Source organism: Lissotriton helveticus, chromosome 11 (genome assembly GCF_964261635.1).
Source record: "Lissotriton helveticus chromosome 11, aLisHel1.1, whole genome shotgun sequence".
Classification (NCBI taxonomy): Eukaryota; Metazoa; Chordata; class Amphibia; order Caudata; family Salamandridae; genus Lissotriton; species Lissotriton helveticus.
The window spans coordinates 122840838-122858807 of NC_136072.1; the positions used below are offsets into that span (position 1 = coordinate 122840838).

The 17970-nt window shown below is 43.6% G+C and overlaps 1 protein-coding gene across 1 annotated transcript in view; it reads left to right on the forward strand.

Annotated features, from left to right (window-relative positions):
- Nucleotides 1–17970, forward strand: part of ATP11B (ATPase phospholipid transporting 11B (putative)) — a 602728-nt gene that overhangs the window by 420841 nt on the left and 163917 nt on the right. Inside the window, exon 25 of the mRNA XM_078665453.1 lies at nucleotides 3645–3783. Within this exon, the coding sequence (XP_078521579.1) occupies nucleotides 3645–3783 (139 nt within the window). The remainder of the gene's footprint in view (nucleotides 1–3644; nucleotides 3784–17970) is intronic.

Sequence of the window (17970 nt, forward strand, 5' to 3'; positions counted from 1 at the left end):
GATCTTTTCGAGTGCACCTCTGGCCTTCAGTTAAACTCCGCCAAATCCTTCCTGGTTCCCCTCCACCTCTCACAGGAGTGCTTTGATTGGCAGTCGTCGATTCCTCTTTGGGGCAATCCTTCAAGTACCTGGGGCTCTGGGTAGCCCTTCTCCCCGACCTCGCCTGGTCACTCAATGTCACCCCGTTGGTGAAAGGGGTCCGCACCGACCTCCTCAAATGGCAAAAGCTGCCACTGAACCCTCTGGGCAGAATAGCCTTATTTTAAATGATGATTCTGCCCAGGTTCCTGTACATGCTCCAGAATACGCACCTTTACTTCTCCAGACCGTGGTTTAGGGAGATATACAGCTTGCTCACTAGGTTTTTATGGGGCGGGCGGAGGCCCAGACTGGCCCAATGCCGGATCCCTCCCATTGACGGCAGTCTTGGGATGACGAGCCTGTATCTTTATTATTTAGCGACCCGGCTCCTCACCGTGCATGACTGGTTTAATGGTCGCTGGTCTGACCCGGCGTATCATCTGGAGCTACACACCCTGGGCCTGTCCAACATTCAAGGGATGCTGTACGGCAACACCGTTCCTCAAACTCTCCCTGAGGTCACTTGTGGTGTACTCCTAGACTGGCTGGCCTCCTTGCGGCACATACACTGGTCGGATAAACTGACCCAGTATACTCCCTTGTGGTGTGGTACCAGACTCCAGGAGGTTGCTAACCTCTCAGGATTCAGATTAAGGGGTCTCATTGGAATTTTCTTATTGGGGATGTTTAGAGTGGAACCCACAAGTGCTCCTTTCAACATTTGCAGGCCGATACTCTCTTCAATATTCCCAGTTTTTCCAATACCTGCAGCTACGTCACGCACTTCACTCCCACATCTCAGAGGGCACCTCCTTACCTGAGTACAGCCCACCTGAAGCTCAGGTGATGACTGGCAATTTGAGGAAGGGAGGGATCTCCCGTATCTATCGCTCCCTCACAAACAACACCCTCAACTCACTATCTCAACTCCGGGACAGGTGGGAGGGTTGGCTTGGTTCCCTAGAGGACGCTGACTGTGTGGGCGCCTTTATAGCTCCCAAAACAATCACAGTCTTAGCAAGGCTGCGGCTAGTCCGAATATAGTACCTTCGCACTGCTTACCTCATGCCGCTGGGTCTCCACCACGCTGGGCTTCCTCCCAATGCTTCCTGTCCCTGATGCTCTCACCCTCAAGCGGACTTTTATCACATGTTATGGCTTTGCCCAGCGATCGTGAGATATTGGGAGTCAGTGGGAAGCTCACTGAGGTCCTGGGCTGGGAGGTTCCCCTTAACCAAATGAACGTGCTCCTGGGCGTCACCGAGGGGTTGGACGGTACCAGGGTTGAGAAACTCTTCTTAAACACAGCACTGATGGTGGCCAAAAAAGACATAGCAGCCCACTGGCTGAACCCGGCTTCTCCTACATTGGCACGCCAGCGCAGGGGAGTGGACTGGTGTGCCGCGCAAGAGCGACCACTATATGCTTCCAGAGGATGCCCGAAAAAATGTCTTCGAATGTAGGGCAAATGGGTTGGGATGGTGGAGGACTAAAAGTTTTTAACTACGCAACCAAGGACTGGGGTTGGAATGTCAATATCTTCATGCTTGTCAGTTTTATATACAGACGCGATGAGTTTCTGTCTTGGCCTTGTCTTGTAAACTGTAACCATAACTGGTGCTGTTACTTCTTTTTTTACCTCATACAATCAATAAAATTGGTTATCAAAAAAAATAAATCCTAGTGAAGTGAATGTAGATACTCTTAAAGCATCTGTTCAAGGTATCATCTGCAATGTATTGCATTTTTATAAAGCAGGATTGGCATACACTTCTATTCATTCATAGGCCAGGATTCTCTCCAGGGTGAGTTGAGTGCTAAACAAATTCATATAACAGCATAAAATGTTGCTGTGGTGACCGCTTACAGGCAGAATGGAAAGCGTGATTCTCTTTTTAAAATAGCTGTGGTCCGTGATTTCATGGAGGGCCTTAAGACTAATTCCTCCAAAAGCATCTCCAGGACCAGCATCAAATCTGAATATAGTTTTAACGAGACTGATGGGGTACCCTTTCGAGCCATTGCACTGTTGTGATGTGCAGTTCTTGCCTTAGAAACCAGGAAGGCAACTTTCTATCACCTCTTCAAGCACTAACTGTGGTAAAATCTTGTATTCAGGTCCACTGGGCTAGTGGGTTTGAGAACAGACCCTTCCCAAGGGGGTCTTCTCTTTTCATGTACACCAAACAGTAGAGATAACCATCTTCTTCCCACCCACAGAGACTGTGGCAGAGAAGGCCTTAAGTAAACTTGCTATCAGGAGAGCGTTAATGTATGTAGTGTATTGTTAGAACAAAGTCCATCTTCAAAACTAAAACCCTGTGTGTTGCTTTTTGAACCTCATTTTGCAAATCCTATTTCTAAGAGGGGTATAACTGGGAAGCCAAGCTTATGTTTCATGTACCTAGAGCTCATTCCACTCGCATGGAGGTAGCTCTACTTACTATGGCATTCTTAGGAAATATTCTCATTACAGACATTTGTAGAGCGGTCATATGTTTGACCCCACATACATTTACCAAACTTTACTATGCAGAAATACAATCCCATCAGGTGTTCTTGGTTGACCAAAACAGTTTAAAGAACTTTGTTTTAAACCACTGCATCACACCCACTCCATAATAAAAGCTTATGGGAAAGAAAGCATTCTAGTATGTGCACAGCATATGTATCTACTGTCACACATGCAACAAACACAAAATAGTACACACCCTATAAAAGTCTGTTAATAGCTTGTAGTACTATATTCATATGCACCCACCCTACCCCCCAGTAGCGAGTCAAGATTGTTGTCCCACGATATGTACACTTACACAGCTCACAGCACATTTGTTCTGTGTTCCTTCTCCTTGCTTCACTAAAATAAGTCACTCATGGGGAAAAAACATCTGATGTGGAGTCTGTCTTAGTGCATTTTTGGCTAAGGTATTTTGTCACTGCAAACTTCTTTGAACAAGAACAACTTGCAAACATCCACACCCATCACTATATTGAAGGAGTAAACTGAGCGTGTGAATCTGCATTACTACAAGTTTACATTTTTCTTTTTAATGGATACTTCACTTGATAATTTGCCGTCAGACGCCACCTCTCCTGTCAAAGCATTAATCAGCTTTTTTTTCAGTAACACGTTTTACAGATACGTTTCTCAATCTGTCGGTCTCTTGCTCCTAGCCTCTCTGGCTCAGAAATACAAGACATAAGACATCATGATTGTTCCATAGCATATTTATGACTCGTTGTGGCACCTTGTTGGCTCTGCAATGGGATCTGCTTTATCACCTACTACTTCCTTTTTCTGTACAGTATCAGACTGAAACCAGACAATATTTTATTGCATGGTATCTATCTGAGAAAAGTTACCGTAGGTAAGTAATTTTATTTTCTTGTGAAAAATGGCCGAAAGTGAGGAGTATCACCATAAAATAGTTTGCTTATGTTGGTATTTAGCTGAGAAAAAGGTGAAACAAACCGGTTTCCTGTAGGAACTAACAACTTTTGAAAAAAAATGTTTTTAAGAAGACCGCTCTTATTTAATTGCAAAAACTTTTTTGTTTCCACAGGGACATTAGTAAAAATGCTCTTCTTGGTTTTAAGCCATTTCTGTACTGGACTCTCCTGGGATTCTGTCATGCCTTTGTTTTCTTTTATGGTTCATATTTCCTGATGGGAGAAGACACTTCTTTGTTGGGTAATGGGCAGGTAAGTTCTATATTTGAAATCTCACAGTTAATAAATTCCTTGTCTATCAAAATATTTTCAGCGAAGTACAAAGAAAGTTAAGTTGAATAATTTGATCCTCTGATAATTGTAAACACATTCATGTGTGCAGAAACTGAGGAAATGAATGTTAATGGCATGCAAGATAGTGACCTCATGTTCAGACTGTAAACGGAGTGTCAAAACCGTTCTACAATCACTGGTTCTCGGCGTTTTAGTAAAGTATAAAGTGATTGGTCATAGCATTCCTAATATTAACTCTGACAAATTATATATTTTGATAACTGCAAGCTTAAAATCTTTTTATCTATTTCAGTTTAAAAGATACTCCTGTTCTTTTCAACACAGTAAAATTATTGGCACAAACAAAAAAAGATTATATTGCAGGGTAAACAGATAAGGCTATCCAACTGACTTTTCAGGAATCTTAAACTTCCATTGATTATATGAATAATACTATTATAGGAAGAATACTATCACTTGAGCATATAAATTTGACATGAATATACATTATGCCCATTATTGGGGTAAGAATCCGTAACAAATGCACCTATTGCCATGGCAATCTAAATGAGCTGAAGACTTTCTATTTAGAGCAATTCTCAGACTGATATCGTCCCCTATCTTGATGTTGAAGAACTAACGAAATTGAACATAATTTTGCTGACTAATCCATGAACACCCAGTCTTTCTTCCTTGAGGTATTGAAACTACTTGTCAAAAAAGAGAGCTGCATTATTAAAGAACAGTGATGCATGCTAAACGGTTCCTAAAATCTACACGTTTGTACGTATTTAAACATAGTTCAAAAAGATAATTGTGCTTAAATCATTTTCATTTGTACCAGGGTTTACAATTTAGGTAAATGAACAAGAGCCTAATGGGATCCATTGTGCATACACTGTCTACTGCACAATTAATGTTATTTGATGTAGTTGTATGGATTTTGTTACTTGTTATGCTCAGCATACCTCAGAGGCTGCATCACTTGGTATTGTAGCAGCTAGCCTGTGGACAAGAATGTGGAAGGATTTAGCTATGTGACAGTTAGGGGTACGTTTTCAGCTGATTGTACATGTTTAAGTGCCCAGTGTGTTGAAAGTTGCACATACACAGTCCATCCCTGTTTCATATAGGGGCTCCAAAGGAGATGTGAAGTTGGCAGATAACATTCTTTCCAGATACATTCAGGGCTAGTGCAGCAACTGGCTTTAGTTGGGCGACTTGTGGACGATTGTTAGTATATCAAAACATCTTCAAGTGCTGAGTGGTGGCCAGTGGGAGACCCGTCTAAACCTTTTTGAAGTTGTTGACGTACTTGAGATTGAAGACTACTCTAGTAGCTTTGTTAGAGTACACTGATGACAGTGCAGAGGTAGACTTATACAATGAGTTAGCTTTAGTTTTTGTTAGACAGGATCTACATTGTACTTAGAGAGGCCCCAACTCTGAGGATCAATTTAGGAACATGAATCGTGATCCTCTGCCTATTGTGCCTAATCATTAATGTGAAAATAGACTCAGTTTGGCATTGAGGACCTGAGATATGATTTTTGTAGCTCTTGCAGAGAGATCCATCAGTTTGATGAATATCGTAACCAGATCATAGTTGTTGTATTACACCTCGACATTTGTAGATAGAATTGTAACCTTTGTTTTGGAAAACTTTATTTCTTACGCTTCCGTGCTAAAATATGCATATCTGTCTGTTAATGTTTAGATCAAATTTCTACAGAGCTATTCTACTCAGCAGCTATTCCTGGGGTAAAGCAGTTAGTATATTTGTGCACTCTGATTTTTCATTACCATCTAGGCCTGGGTGGAGTTAATATTTCGTCAGTGGAATTTTGTTAATTCTGCGTTACTCTTGTAACACCGAATGACTGATAAATATAATTTCTGCCGGCGGAATAAAAAAATTATGCAGTTGTTTCTGTAGTTTAGAAACCACTGTATGGCACTCGGCACCCTTGCATACTTTTAATCACTGAGTGGTATTTGGTCACTCTATTTTCTTAGGCAACATGCATCCTCACATCCAGTTTTAGACGCAAGGGAGCATTTTGCGCTAAGAAAGTAGCGCCAAATGCCCACTCTAACCCATCACGTAATCTAGTAGAATTTGAATGTAATTACATGGAATCAAACTCAGTGATTTCCACCCACCCCTATTCATTGCCTTATGGTGATACCTATTTTCTGCTGTCAATTTTGATAAGAATTTGTTGACCCAAAATTAATGTAATGGAATCCTTCAAAATCAACGTTGTTACAGATGCACTTTAATTAAATGCCACTGTTTTTAGAATTTAAAAAAATTTCATCATACAGATTATTATTCTGTAGTGGAACCTACAATGTGATCTCTCTTTGTGGCCACAATTTCCATCATATTTACCTTTTCATGCTTTTGAATGTTAGTGTGTAAGTGGTAATCCCTCATAAAAAAGCATTATGGTGATGTGGTCTCGGGCCAACAATCTTCTGTTGTCATGTGAGCAGTATTTTATACTAAAAAAATAGAGACCTCCTTTAGGGGTGAAATCTGATCATATGGAGTCATACCGAAGTAGGACTGTACAAAGTAACAGAGCCTGTTGTGTTCTTCTTCTTATGTTTGAAATATCATTCCTCATGATCTAGGAGCTTGCTGATAAAATGTTGCACAGAAAAACAGAGTTGAATATCTAATCTTATCGCACCTGGGATTGAGCTTGTCACAGTTGTATTGGACTATGGTTTCATTGAAGTGATGGCCTGCTGTTTGACTGATCATCCATGTAGGAATCATATGAAAGGACATTCCAGCAGATCTTTGCAGTTGGATGCCTACGAAAGAGCCATCCATGTCTTGATCCTTAATGCCCTTTGTTCACTATGTGAAGTCCAGGGTTAGGTCTTTTCCCTCTCCATTAGATCATCTAAGGTGAGAGGCACCCATACTAATAGGTGGTTGGTTAAATAAAGAGGTGGTCAGTAGTTCTGCCTAATTTCCTGGAGCAAGGAATCTCAACAATCCTTCAATCCAGTGACTCTGAGGATTTGTTTTAATCGATATTATTATTCACAATAGTACTGTTCATATCAAAGGTTACTTGTTTGTATTAAGATTTGAAACACGTAGGCTTATGACAACATTCCCTCATACCCTTCCAACACCCATGTCTCCCTCCACTGCTAAAAAATGCACAGCTCTCGATTCCCCTTATCGAGTAAGCACTCAACCATGCCTACGGCTTCCACTACACCAGCGTCTGATGAATCCAGCTTTAATAGTTTCCTAAAAGAAACTGGCAAATCCTCTGCCCGGTCAATCTAAATTACATTCTTGATCTCATGCACATTTAAGCATTTCTGAAGTATATTCCATCCAGAAGGCTCCTCATCAGGAACCTTTTCCAGTCCTCAGGCTGGATCTAGAAGCTAGTTCTACCAATTCCTCATCACTGGTATCATGTTGTAGAGCTGCCGTATCATCATCCGCACTATGAAAATCAACCCAAAGTGATGAGACCGGGCCATTAAGGTGCCTTCTGACAATGGTGATACCAATTCTTCTTTTTCTGCAGCTCCCAGATGAGGCACCTGGCGCTATTGTCTTGCCTCCTTAATTTTTGTCAGCATTTTTTTTCCCCCCCAAAACTCCATTAGGAGTTCGGCCTCCTTCAAAGCCCTCGGGCTACATGCTCTGCCTAATTTGCAGGCACAAAATGATCAGCATGTGTCAGTGTAAACTTAGGTCTAAGGAAGATGTTGTCTCTTGCACCCAATGTTTATAGGAGAGAGATTCAACTTTTTCTGGCCACATATTTGGAGTCCCTTGCCTGACGTAATATTATCTGCACAGCAGTAAAGTAATTGAAAAAGGTTTTTTTAAATTCTCTTGATTAAAAAAAAAAAAAAGTGTAACATCCATTTATATTTCTGATTGTCTCTTAAGATCTGTGTTGAATTGTATCATCTGTATGTAATCCATAGATTGATATGTTTTAACATTTCATAAAATGCTTGCATTAATTATAGAGTGTCTAATTCAATCAGTCCAGCAGCAGTCGTTGCCTTGTCACTCAAAACACCATTAAACAAAACACACACATGGAGAATAAAACTGACGAACATATTCAAGAAGCCAAGAAAGGTTTTTTTGTATCTTAACGGGTGACTTTATCATGTACCTGTAAGGTGCTCAGCAGCTTTAAAGTTGCTCATTTATTGATTGAAATATACAGCATATGGACAAATTCGGACTTGCAGGAGGGTAGGTGGGGCTTATCAACAGTGGGAAACGGCCTCTACAACGAAGCAGTTTCCACGAAATCCTTTACCACGCATGCATTACAACGCATGCGTGGTTACAACGAGAGGTTTTACCACGCATACCTTTACTACGAAATACGTAGTAAAGGCATGTGTGGTAAATGAAAAGAAAAAAAAAGGGGAGGTTTGGGGTGTCTCCCCCATAAAAAAAATAAAGCGTTGGTATAAAAAGGGGGGCTGGGGGGTTCCCCCCCCCAAAAAAAATCTAAACTAACCTGAAGAGCCGAAGTCGAAGCTGAAGCAATCAACGTCGTTAGAGAGGAAACTGAAAGTAACTTCCGCTTCCTCTTAACGACGTACGACCGACGTAAACAAAGAAGATGGTGAGCAGGCGAGTTAAAAGGTAAGGGGCATTTTAGTAAAATAAATATATATATATTAAGGGTTAAGGGCAGGGGTAAATATAAGGAGTGGAGGCTGGGGGCATGTAAGGGGAGATTTATAACCTTTATCAAGAGTATGCCCTCACCATGCATACATTTACAACGAAAAACGTTTTAAATGTATGCGTGGTAAAGGAATATTCGAGGTAAAGGTTATGCGTGGAAAACGAATTCCGTTGTAACGCATGCGTGGTAAAGGCATGCGTTGCAACGGAATTCGTTGTAACGTCATACAATCATCAACAGTGAGTTGCAAAGCTCTACAAGTGGAAACAAAAAGTGGTTGCTGCAATATAGAGATTATGGAAAGAGAGGTGCTGTAGCAGGTTTAGTGGAGTTACTATTGACTGTATGGAATCAGTTCACCACAGCTATCTCACCACTGGAGAATTGCCTTCCAGTAGTAGTCGAACAGGAACACGTAGAAGAGGCATAGATAACCAACAGGGCTTCAGGCACCACATTAGTCATGTACTTCTGATAGATACATCTGCCGTGTGGATTCCTCACCTTGTGAATATCCCCCTTGCGTCAGCAACGTTCGGAATTTTTTCTTCGTAACACGCCGGCGTGGACGACGTCATAGGAGCACGGCATCGCGCGCAACTCCGTCTGACGTCACCGACTCCTTTATTAGGCCCACGTCGGCGTGATGACGTCAGTTCCCTTTTTTCCGCGTCTCCGACGCTAACGGTTTTCGGGATCTTCTCGATACTTAGTATCTGGCTATTGTTTAATCTTTACTGTTTCTCCTTTGCGATTTATTTCTTCATCGAGGATGTCGTCGAGGAAGACAGGATTTAAACAATGTGGGTCTTGTGCCCGCATGATGTCAATCACCGACCCACATAGCGATTGTTTGTGGTGTCTGGGTTCAGACCACGACGTTAAGAACTGTCGATCTTGTTTTAAGATGAACCCAAAGGCGCTTCGAGAGCGTGAAGCAAAACTACTTCTCGCGAAGGTAAAGGGAAGAGATGCTGGGAGATCTTCGAGGTCGACGTCGAGACGCTCGAGATCGAAACAAAGGTCTCGATCGGAGTCGAGATCCAAAGCGAGGTCGAGGTCCAGAGAGAGATCGAAGTCGACTTCGGGTCACGCTTCGAGCTCCTCGAAGAGGAAGCACAAGAGGAGAAAGCACAGCTCAAAGCATCATTCGGAGAAGGAATCTTCAGATTCGAAGAAGAAGTCTCACAAACACCATAAGGACTTCGTTTCTCCTTCTCCTGTTCAGTCCATCGGAGGTTCCCCGACTCCGGAACCGGATCCGGTATCTTTACATTCTTCGGGACATGAGGAAGAAGAAGTGGTAGTTCCTAAAACTCCGACTCCGATGGAGACTCCTGTGGACCAAGAGGGTCAGAATGAACCTGTGTCGGATCAACCTCCTTTAGAGCATCCGGTAGGTTCGTACCCTCCCTTTCCTGGTCCTGGTCAGGACCCCTCGCATTTTCTCAATGCGATGTTTGGGGTGTATTCCAGAGCGATGTACCCCACTGGAGCACCTGTTGGTCCCATGGGTCCATTATCATACAATTTGGGCATTCCTCAGTCGTACGCCCCAGCTCCATTTATGCCTTTTATGCCGGCGCCTCTTACACCTTGGCTCGGTACGGCGCCACCGAGGTCTTCGACTCCGCATGCGGCTTCGCCGACTCCGGATCGACCTCGTAGTTTGGATCGAGGTTCCACACCTGTCCGTGAGTCTCGTCCTCCGGCTGCCCCGACTCCTCGCTCGACGTCGAATCCGGCTCCGTCGGAGTCGTTACCGAATCCGTCGACTTCGATTCGAATAGAGTGGTCGAGACAAAGGGCTCAGCGTCTTCTGGAAGAAAAGGGAGATGAAGATTCAGATGTGGAAGAGGGTGAACTTCTTGATCATGATGATGACTTTGAAGACCTATGTGATGCTAGTGGTCTGGAGCTCTCTCCTGAGTGGGGTTTACCTTCAGCTTCTGATGCTCCTTCTAGGGACGTGGCACCCTATCACGTCGTTATTAGGAAGGCTGCAGATCTTCTCAACTTGAAACTGCCCACGGTTGAGTACAAGCCCAACATACTTACTGAAGTTTTGCACTCTCCCTCTTCTATTGTTGAACCTACGTTACCGTTCACTGATGCCTTATTAGATCCAATAAAAGAGATCTGGAAGAGACCATTATCTGCTCCTGCGGTTTCAAGATCTATTGCAAGGCGCTACAGGGTGGCTCCTGGTGACCTTGAGTTTCCCTCTTCGCACCCCTCTCCTGAAAGTCTTGTAGTGCAGGCGGCATGTTCTAACAGGGCTGCAGGCTCTTTCCCTCAAGTGCCAGCGGACAAAGACTCAAAGTTGGATCAGTCTGCAAAGAAGACTTTCTCTTCAGGGAGCATGGCTCTTAAATCCACTAATGCTTCTTGTCTTTTAGGAAGGTATGTCCATGCATTGATGGATTCTGTGAAGCAGTTATCATCTAAGCTTCCTGAGGAAGATAGAAAGAACTTTAATGAGGTGGTCTCAGACACTCAGGCTGCTGCACGCATGGTTATTCAGAGTGGCATGGACACAGTTGATTCTGTTGCCAGGATTATGGGCTCTTCTATTGCGACCAGGAGGGCCGTGTGGTTAAAATCCTCTGATTTCTCTGCGGATGTGCAATCTACGTTGCTGGACTTGCCTTTTGAAGGGACTGGCCTTTTTGGTAAAAAAGCGGATGTCGCCTTGGAAAGGTTTAAAGATAGCCGTGCTACTGCAAGATCCTTGGGTCTCCAGATGAGAGGGTCGACAACTAGAAAGTTTAGAGGCTTTGGTAGATCCTCTTTTCGTCCCTTCAGACAAGGCCAACAACAACAGCAGCAACAGCAGAACCCTCTGTATAAGTCCTATAGAGGTAGACAGAAGGGTCGTGGACGTGGGCGTCAAGTCTCCTCTTCCTCCACTTCCTCCAATAATACCCAACCCCCACCCGCATCAGCAAAGCAGCCCTAGATCCACCATTCTGGATCATGTGGGGCCAGTAGGGGGTCGGCTTACTCATTTTCTACGAGATTGGGAATCAGTTGCATCAGATCTTTGGGTTCTCAATCTCGTGGAAAATGGGTATGCACTTCCCTTTCAGGAGTTCCCTCCCAATTACCCTCCTTGCCAAGGTTATTGTTCGGAGGACCACCTGCTGCTCCTGCAGGAAGAAGTCCTGGCTCTGTTCCGAAAGGGTGCAATAGAGGTGGTTCCAGAGCAGGAGAGGGGTCAAGGGTGCTACTCCCGGTATTTCTTGATACCCAAGAAGGATGGCAGGCTTCGGCCAATCCTGGATCTCAGGATTTTGAACCTCTATCTCAAACAGGAGAAGTTCAAAATGCTCACCCTTGCTCAGGTTCTTCAAGCGCTGATGGAAGAAGACTGGATGGTGTCGATCGACTTGCAGGATGCGTATTTTCACATCCCCATTCTGAAGTCGCACAGAAAGTATCTCCGTTTTACGGTGGGATCGCAGCACTACCAATTTGCGGTCCTTCCATTTGGGCTTACTACTGCGCCTCGAGTTTTCACCAAGGTGATGGCAGTGGTGGCTGCGCATCTCAGGAGATCGGGGATACCTGTGTTCCCCTATCTGGACGACTGGCTGATCAAAGCGGAGTCGCCGGAGAAGGTGCTCCATCATCTGCAGGAGACAACTCAGTTGTTGCACAGGTTGGGTTTTTCGATCAATGTACCCAAGTCTCACCTGGTGCCCTCCCAGCGCAACCTATTCATAGGTGCGGTACTGGACACTACTGTATGTCGTGCATTCCCTCCACCTCAAAGGATTCACGACATACAGGAGATGATTCCTTTATTCTACAATGGAGCAGTTGTTCCAGTACTGAAGGTCCTTCGTCTGCTCGGTCTGATGGCTTCTTGCATTCTGTTGGTCAGTCATGCACGCTGGCACATGAGGGCACTCCAGTGGTGCCTCCGCAGGCAGTGGTATCAACACAACGGAGATCTCAGGGAGTCAGTGAGGATCTCCAGAGAAGCTGCAGCGGATCTGTCTTGGTGGGGCGTGGAAGGCAATCTGTCTCAAGGAAAGCCTTTTCAACTGCCTCCATCAGTGGCCACAGTGATAACGGATGCATCCACTCTCGGGTGGGGTGCTCATCTGGGGGACCTGGAGGTCAAGGGCCTTTGGTCTCCAGAAGAAAGGTTGCTTCACATCAACCTTCTGGAATTGTGGGCGATACGTTTGGCGCTGAAGGCCTTCCTCCCTTCCCTTCGCGGTCAGTCGGTTCAAGTCCTGACGGACAACACGACCGCGATGTGGTACATCAACAAGCAGGGAGGAGTAGGGTCGCAGTGTCTCTGCAGAGAGGCTCTGCGTCTCTGGTCCTGGGTTCAGGACCATCAGATTTGTCTGATGGCAAATCATCTGGCCGGGGTTCTGAACGTTCGTGCAGACAGTCTCAGTCGGCAGTTCTCTGCCGACCACGAGTGGAGGCTTCACCCGGAGGTGGTTCACGACATCTTTCAGATGTGGGGTGCTCCTCGGGTGGACCTGTTTGCCACTTGCGAGAATGCTCACTGCCCGTCATTCTGCAGTCTCCAGTATCCGTTGCAAGGAGCCTTGGGGGACGCGTTTCAGTTGAGTTGGGGAAATCAACTCCTTTACGCTTTTCCTCCCATACCCTTGATTCCTCAGGTTCTGAGGAAGATTTGCCAAGACCGTGCCCAAGTCTGAGTCTGATAAATCTTTATTTCGGCATGAATACCATAAAAGAACAATTACATAAATACAATAAAACATTTCTTTTAAAATACACAACTTGCCGTATAAATTCAGTCAATTTTCATGTCGATTATAAGATAAAGACCAAAGAGGTTAAAACATTCGTTAAAACTATTCAATCTAGTAGAAACAGGTAGGGACAGCAAAAATAATTTTCATCAGTTATCCCTCTGTTATTAATAGGCAATGGTTTTAACATATCTGCTTTTTACAATTTATAACCCGATTTTCTTCGTTGGAAAAAAATACTATGCAAGAATCTACTAACACTAAAAACAATAGGTTGACTAGTGTTAGTCAAAAGAATCCTTAGAGCCTGGGAACATGATCTTACACCTAATGTTACGCATATTGGTTTAATCCATCTCCTTCTAGCCTGCGCATATGCTGGGCAGAAGAAGAGGATATGTAACTCATTTTCTTTTTGATTACATCCACACATGGTACATAATTCATCTTCTACATGGTTTGCCGAGTTTACACCGCCAGACCAACGCGCCAATGTAGAACCGATTTGGAGATTACCATATCTGAATTTCAAAAATAAGGTCTTTGCTAGAGGTGGTTCTATTTCATCCAAAAAGGTCTCGAAGAATGGATCATTTTTAAAGGTAAGAAACCTTGTTACAAGTGACCCACTAGATAAGGCGTTTTTGGTCATATCCGTAATGTACGACCAAAAGCACCTTTTTACCATAGTTCTTGAATGGGGTGGAAGTAAATCTGGATGTTCCCAGTAATGCGTTAGACCTAGTAGGGTAAGCCAGAATTTAACGTGTTTGGTCCATGGTATCACCTTGAAGCTATCAAGCTCCATGATTTCTATGAGCCCATCTCTATATACTTGCAACTCGGGTACACGCCACAGCCTGATCCATAACAATAAAGGACGTAGAATAATATGATGGTCCGTTCTACGAAAATTTAAATCAAGCTGGAGCGGAACCAGAGGAGTACTTCTAGGGACTCTGACCAAACTTCTCAAAAAATTATTGTCCAAGACCCTAAAGGTATCTTTAGACCCTGGGCCCCAAATTTCAGAACCGTATAACACTGCAGGTTGAACCTTAAATTTAATAAGTTCAACCGCAGGGGACACTGCCTTACTGGTACTTTGGCCTTGCTCTCTAAGAATGGGTTTTGTGTTCTGACTAAACATCATCTTACATTTTTCCATTTGGGCTTTCCATGTGAAATTGGAATCCAATGTTACACCCAGATAGCCAAAATACGGAACTGATTCCAGTCTCAATCCATTTAAAGTTAAACAGCCCTTGTCAGTTTTGGTTGGATTTAGAACCATGCACTTTGTCTTTTTACCATTTATCTCCAATCCTTTCTTATTACAGTAATCGTTAAAAGAATTTAAGAGAGCTTAGAGACCTTTTTTTGTCTGCGAGATCAAAATGGTATCGTCCGCAAACAATAAAGAAGTAACTTTTTCGCCATTCAACTTTGGAGAATCGTTCTTGCATCCCTCCAAGTATAGAGGAATGTCATTCACAAATAGCGAAAACAATGTGGGGGCCAGTACACACCCCTGGCGCACACCACGTTCGATAGGGATTTTAGGTGTTAATTCACCTTTTGGGCCCCAGCGTACTCTCGCGAAGTTGCCTCTATGGAGCTCTTGTATTTGCGCTATCAGGGTGGGTGGCATCCCTACTACACTCAATGTTTCCCACAGTAAATTACGTGGGACCTAATCGAATGCCGCCCTTAGGTCGACAAACGCGACATATAATTGGCCCTTTTTAATCTTGATGTATTTCCAATAGAGACAACAAAAGCGGAAGATTTGGTCAATTGTACTAACTTTGGGTCTAAATCCCGCTTGGTATCTTGACAGAATTTCTTTTTCCTCCAACCAATCATTAACACGAAATAGGATATGTTTTGTATAGATTTTTTGTAATTTATCCATTAGGCTTATTGGGCGATAGTTTGACGGGTCCATCCTATCACCTTTCTTATAGATTAAAACAATTTCAGCCCCCTTCCAGCTCTCTGGGAAGTCTAGATTACGGGATAACACGTTACACAGATAGTTAATATAGGGAGCCCATATTTTTAACTCGTGTTTATACAAGTCTCCCGGAATTTTGTCTAACCCAGGGGCTTTACCAGACTTAATCTGGGTTATTGCCAATTCTGTTTCTCCTAGAGTAAAATCCAAGGTATCCCTCGGGGTGGCATCGCTTGGAATCCTGTCTATAATGGGTTCCTCGTATTTCTTATAAAGATTAGAAAAATGGGTTACCCAGGTCTGTTCGTCTAAATAGACGTCCTTGACCACTCTACCTTGGTAGTTCCCATTCGCTATCAGCCTCCAAAAGGCTGTGTTATCGCGTGATTTAGCTGCAGACAGCAGATCTGCCCGTTTTGCTTCCTCCCATGCCATTTTACATGTCTTTTGGATCAGTCTATAATTATTTCTTGCTGTCATAATGTCTAGTTGTGTCTTTGATTTAATCGCAGTTAAAAGTGCCCTCTTGGACTCCCTGCAGTCCTTAGTGTACCAGGGTTTACTGTGTGGCAAATTATGTGTCTTCTGCTGCCCTTTCCTCGGCATCTTGGTGACTAGAGGCTTTAAAACATCAAAAAAATGTTGATGTAGCATCATGAAATGGCTATCATTCTCCTCCTTCGGCATTTCGTTTAGATATGCCCCAAAGATACTAGCAAAGAGCCTGTAAATTTCTGATAAAATTTCGCCGTTGTCCAGTATTAGTGGCCATTTAAGAGAACGTCTATTGTTACTAATATGGATCTCATTTTTGTCACCATTAGTTGCTACTCCAATCGAAGAGGAAAATATGTCTCCAAATAGGGAGTCCTCAATCTGGAGGACTAGGGGGAAATGATCACTTTCAAATCTCTCTATTACCTCCATGTCAAGAAGGAATTCCCATGATGACACCGAGGCGATAATAAAATCTATGTTGCTTGTGTATTTCCCTCTGTAGAAGGTATGCTTCTTCACAATATCTGATACCAGCCGTCCATTACATGCCCTAGTGCAGTGCTCTGCACATAATCTCATCATTTGGAGGGCCATGGGCGAACATTTGACTGGTTTGATGTTACCTAAGGCAGGGATCCCATTTGCATCGTCTTCTTCTGAAAAGATGTCACTTAACCCTACAATAGGCTCAAAATTACAGTTAAAATCACCTGCCATGATAACATAATTCTCTCTAGTATCCAGATTGCCCAATAAAAGATCTAGGTGGGTTAGTAAGGGAGATTCTCTTGAGATGGGTGTTGGTCTGTTGTAGACATTCACCAAATAAAGTTTTTTCCCTTTACAACCATTGATTTTCAAAATCAGTATGTCAGGGGAGTTGGTGTCCATTACTTCTATGTCCACTCTTAGATTGACTTTTACCCAGATCAACAACCCTCCCGAGGGTCTTCCACTCCTAGAGGGCATTGCACTAATACCATAAGATTTGTATCCTAGCCTATGTATAATTTCAACTGACCAGGTCTCTTGCAACATACAAAAATCAAAGGTGTCAATGAAACTTGCCCATTCCGGGTCCCTTAAATTTTTTAATACCCCGGCTATGTTCCAGGAAATCAATTTTATGGGCTGGCATGCTTCCACAATTTTTTCCATCAATACGTTTCCCGCCTCCCCAGGTACTATAATATGGCATTCTGGGCTAATTACATCAGATTCTAAAGGCATCAAATCATTTTGGAGTACAACACTTTCCCTCAATGTTGGGCTATCCCCAGTTATTGGCACTAACACAGGCAACAAACTTACATTCCCCAAAAGTTTGGTTTCACTAATGTTAACACCAGCTCTTTGTAAACAAGGTTCACATCCTACTTCCCCCCCCCCCCGGCAGACTACCATTCTCCAACTCATTTCCATCACGCCCCTTAGAGATTTGGCATCAGTCGCAGTCATCTAGGCCGCTAAAAATGTCAAATCGGTTGTAAGTTTCTAGAGGAGTAAAGGGCTTTAGATGGTCCATTCTTCTATTATTGGGGTTGGTTTGCCTGTGTGGGACGCAATTCCAACCAAAAACATCAGGCGCTGGTACAGGGTTTGAGGGGTAAAAGGGCTCCACAGGATTGGGTCTAGTGAGTGGTTGCATCATTTGAGGTATATTACCAACCCTCTGCATAACTGGTGGATAAAGGCAGGGTATAGTTTGGGATGTTATGTGCGAGGCTGGTTGTTGCTGGAAGGGAAAAACCACAGACCTAGGATAAAAGTATGTCAACGGTCTGGGTATTATGCAGCTACTTGTAATGCCTGTGGGCCAATTTAATACAAATTGAACTGCATTAGGATCCCTGAAATTTACAACCACCACGTCGCCCTCAATATTTTTTGGTCTACTTCCCAACCATTGAAGGCGTCGGACATGGACAATTTCACCATTTATATGGGGTGCTATTGGCCTGTATAAACGTAGCCAATGCATTATCTTATTTTTTAATTGTGCAAAACCCTCCCGCTTACTAGTTTGTAACACCGGGACCCCTGTTAAGACTACCACAAAGGGCACTGCCTCTGGCGGTAATTCTGGATTTGGGACCGGTTTGGGCCTTCCCCATCTTGGCTTTGGTCCCCCCACCTCCGCCGATTGGCTTTCATTTGGAATATTAACTGTATTGTTAGATGGTTTGTTTACAGCTACAAATGGCATGGAAGCCGTTTTATTTTCTGAATTTTTTGGGGGCGGGGTTGGTTGGACAGTTGTTGTAAA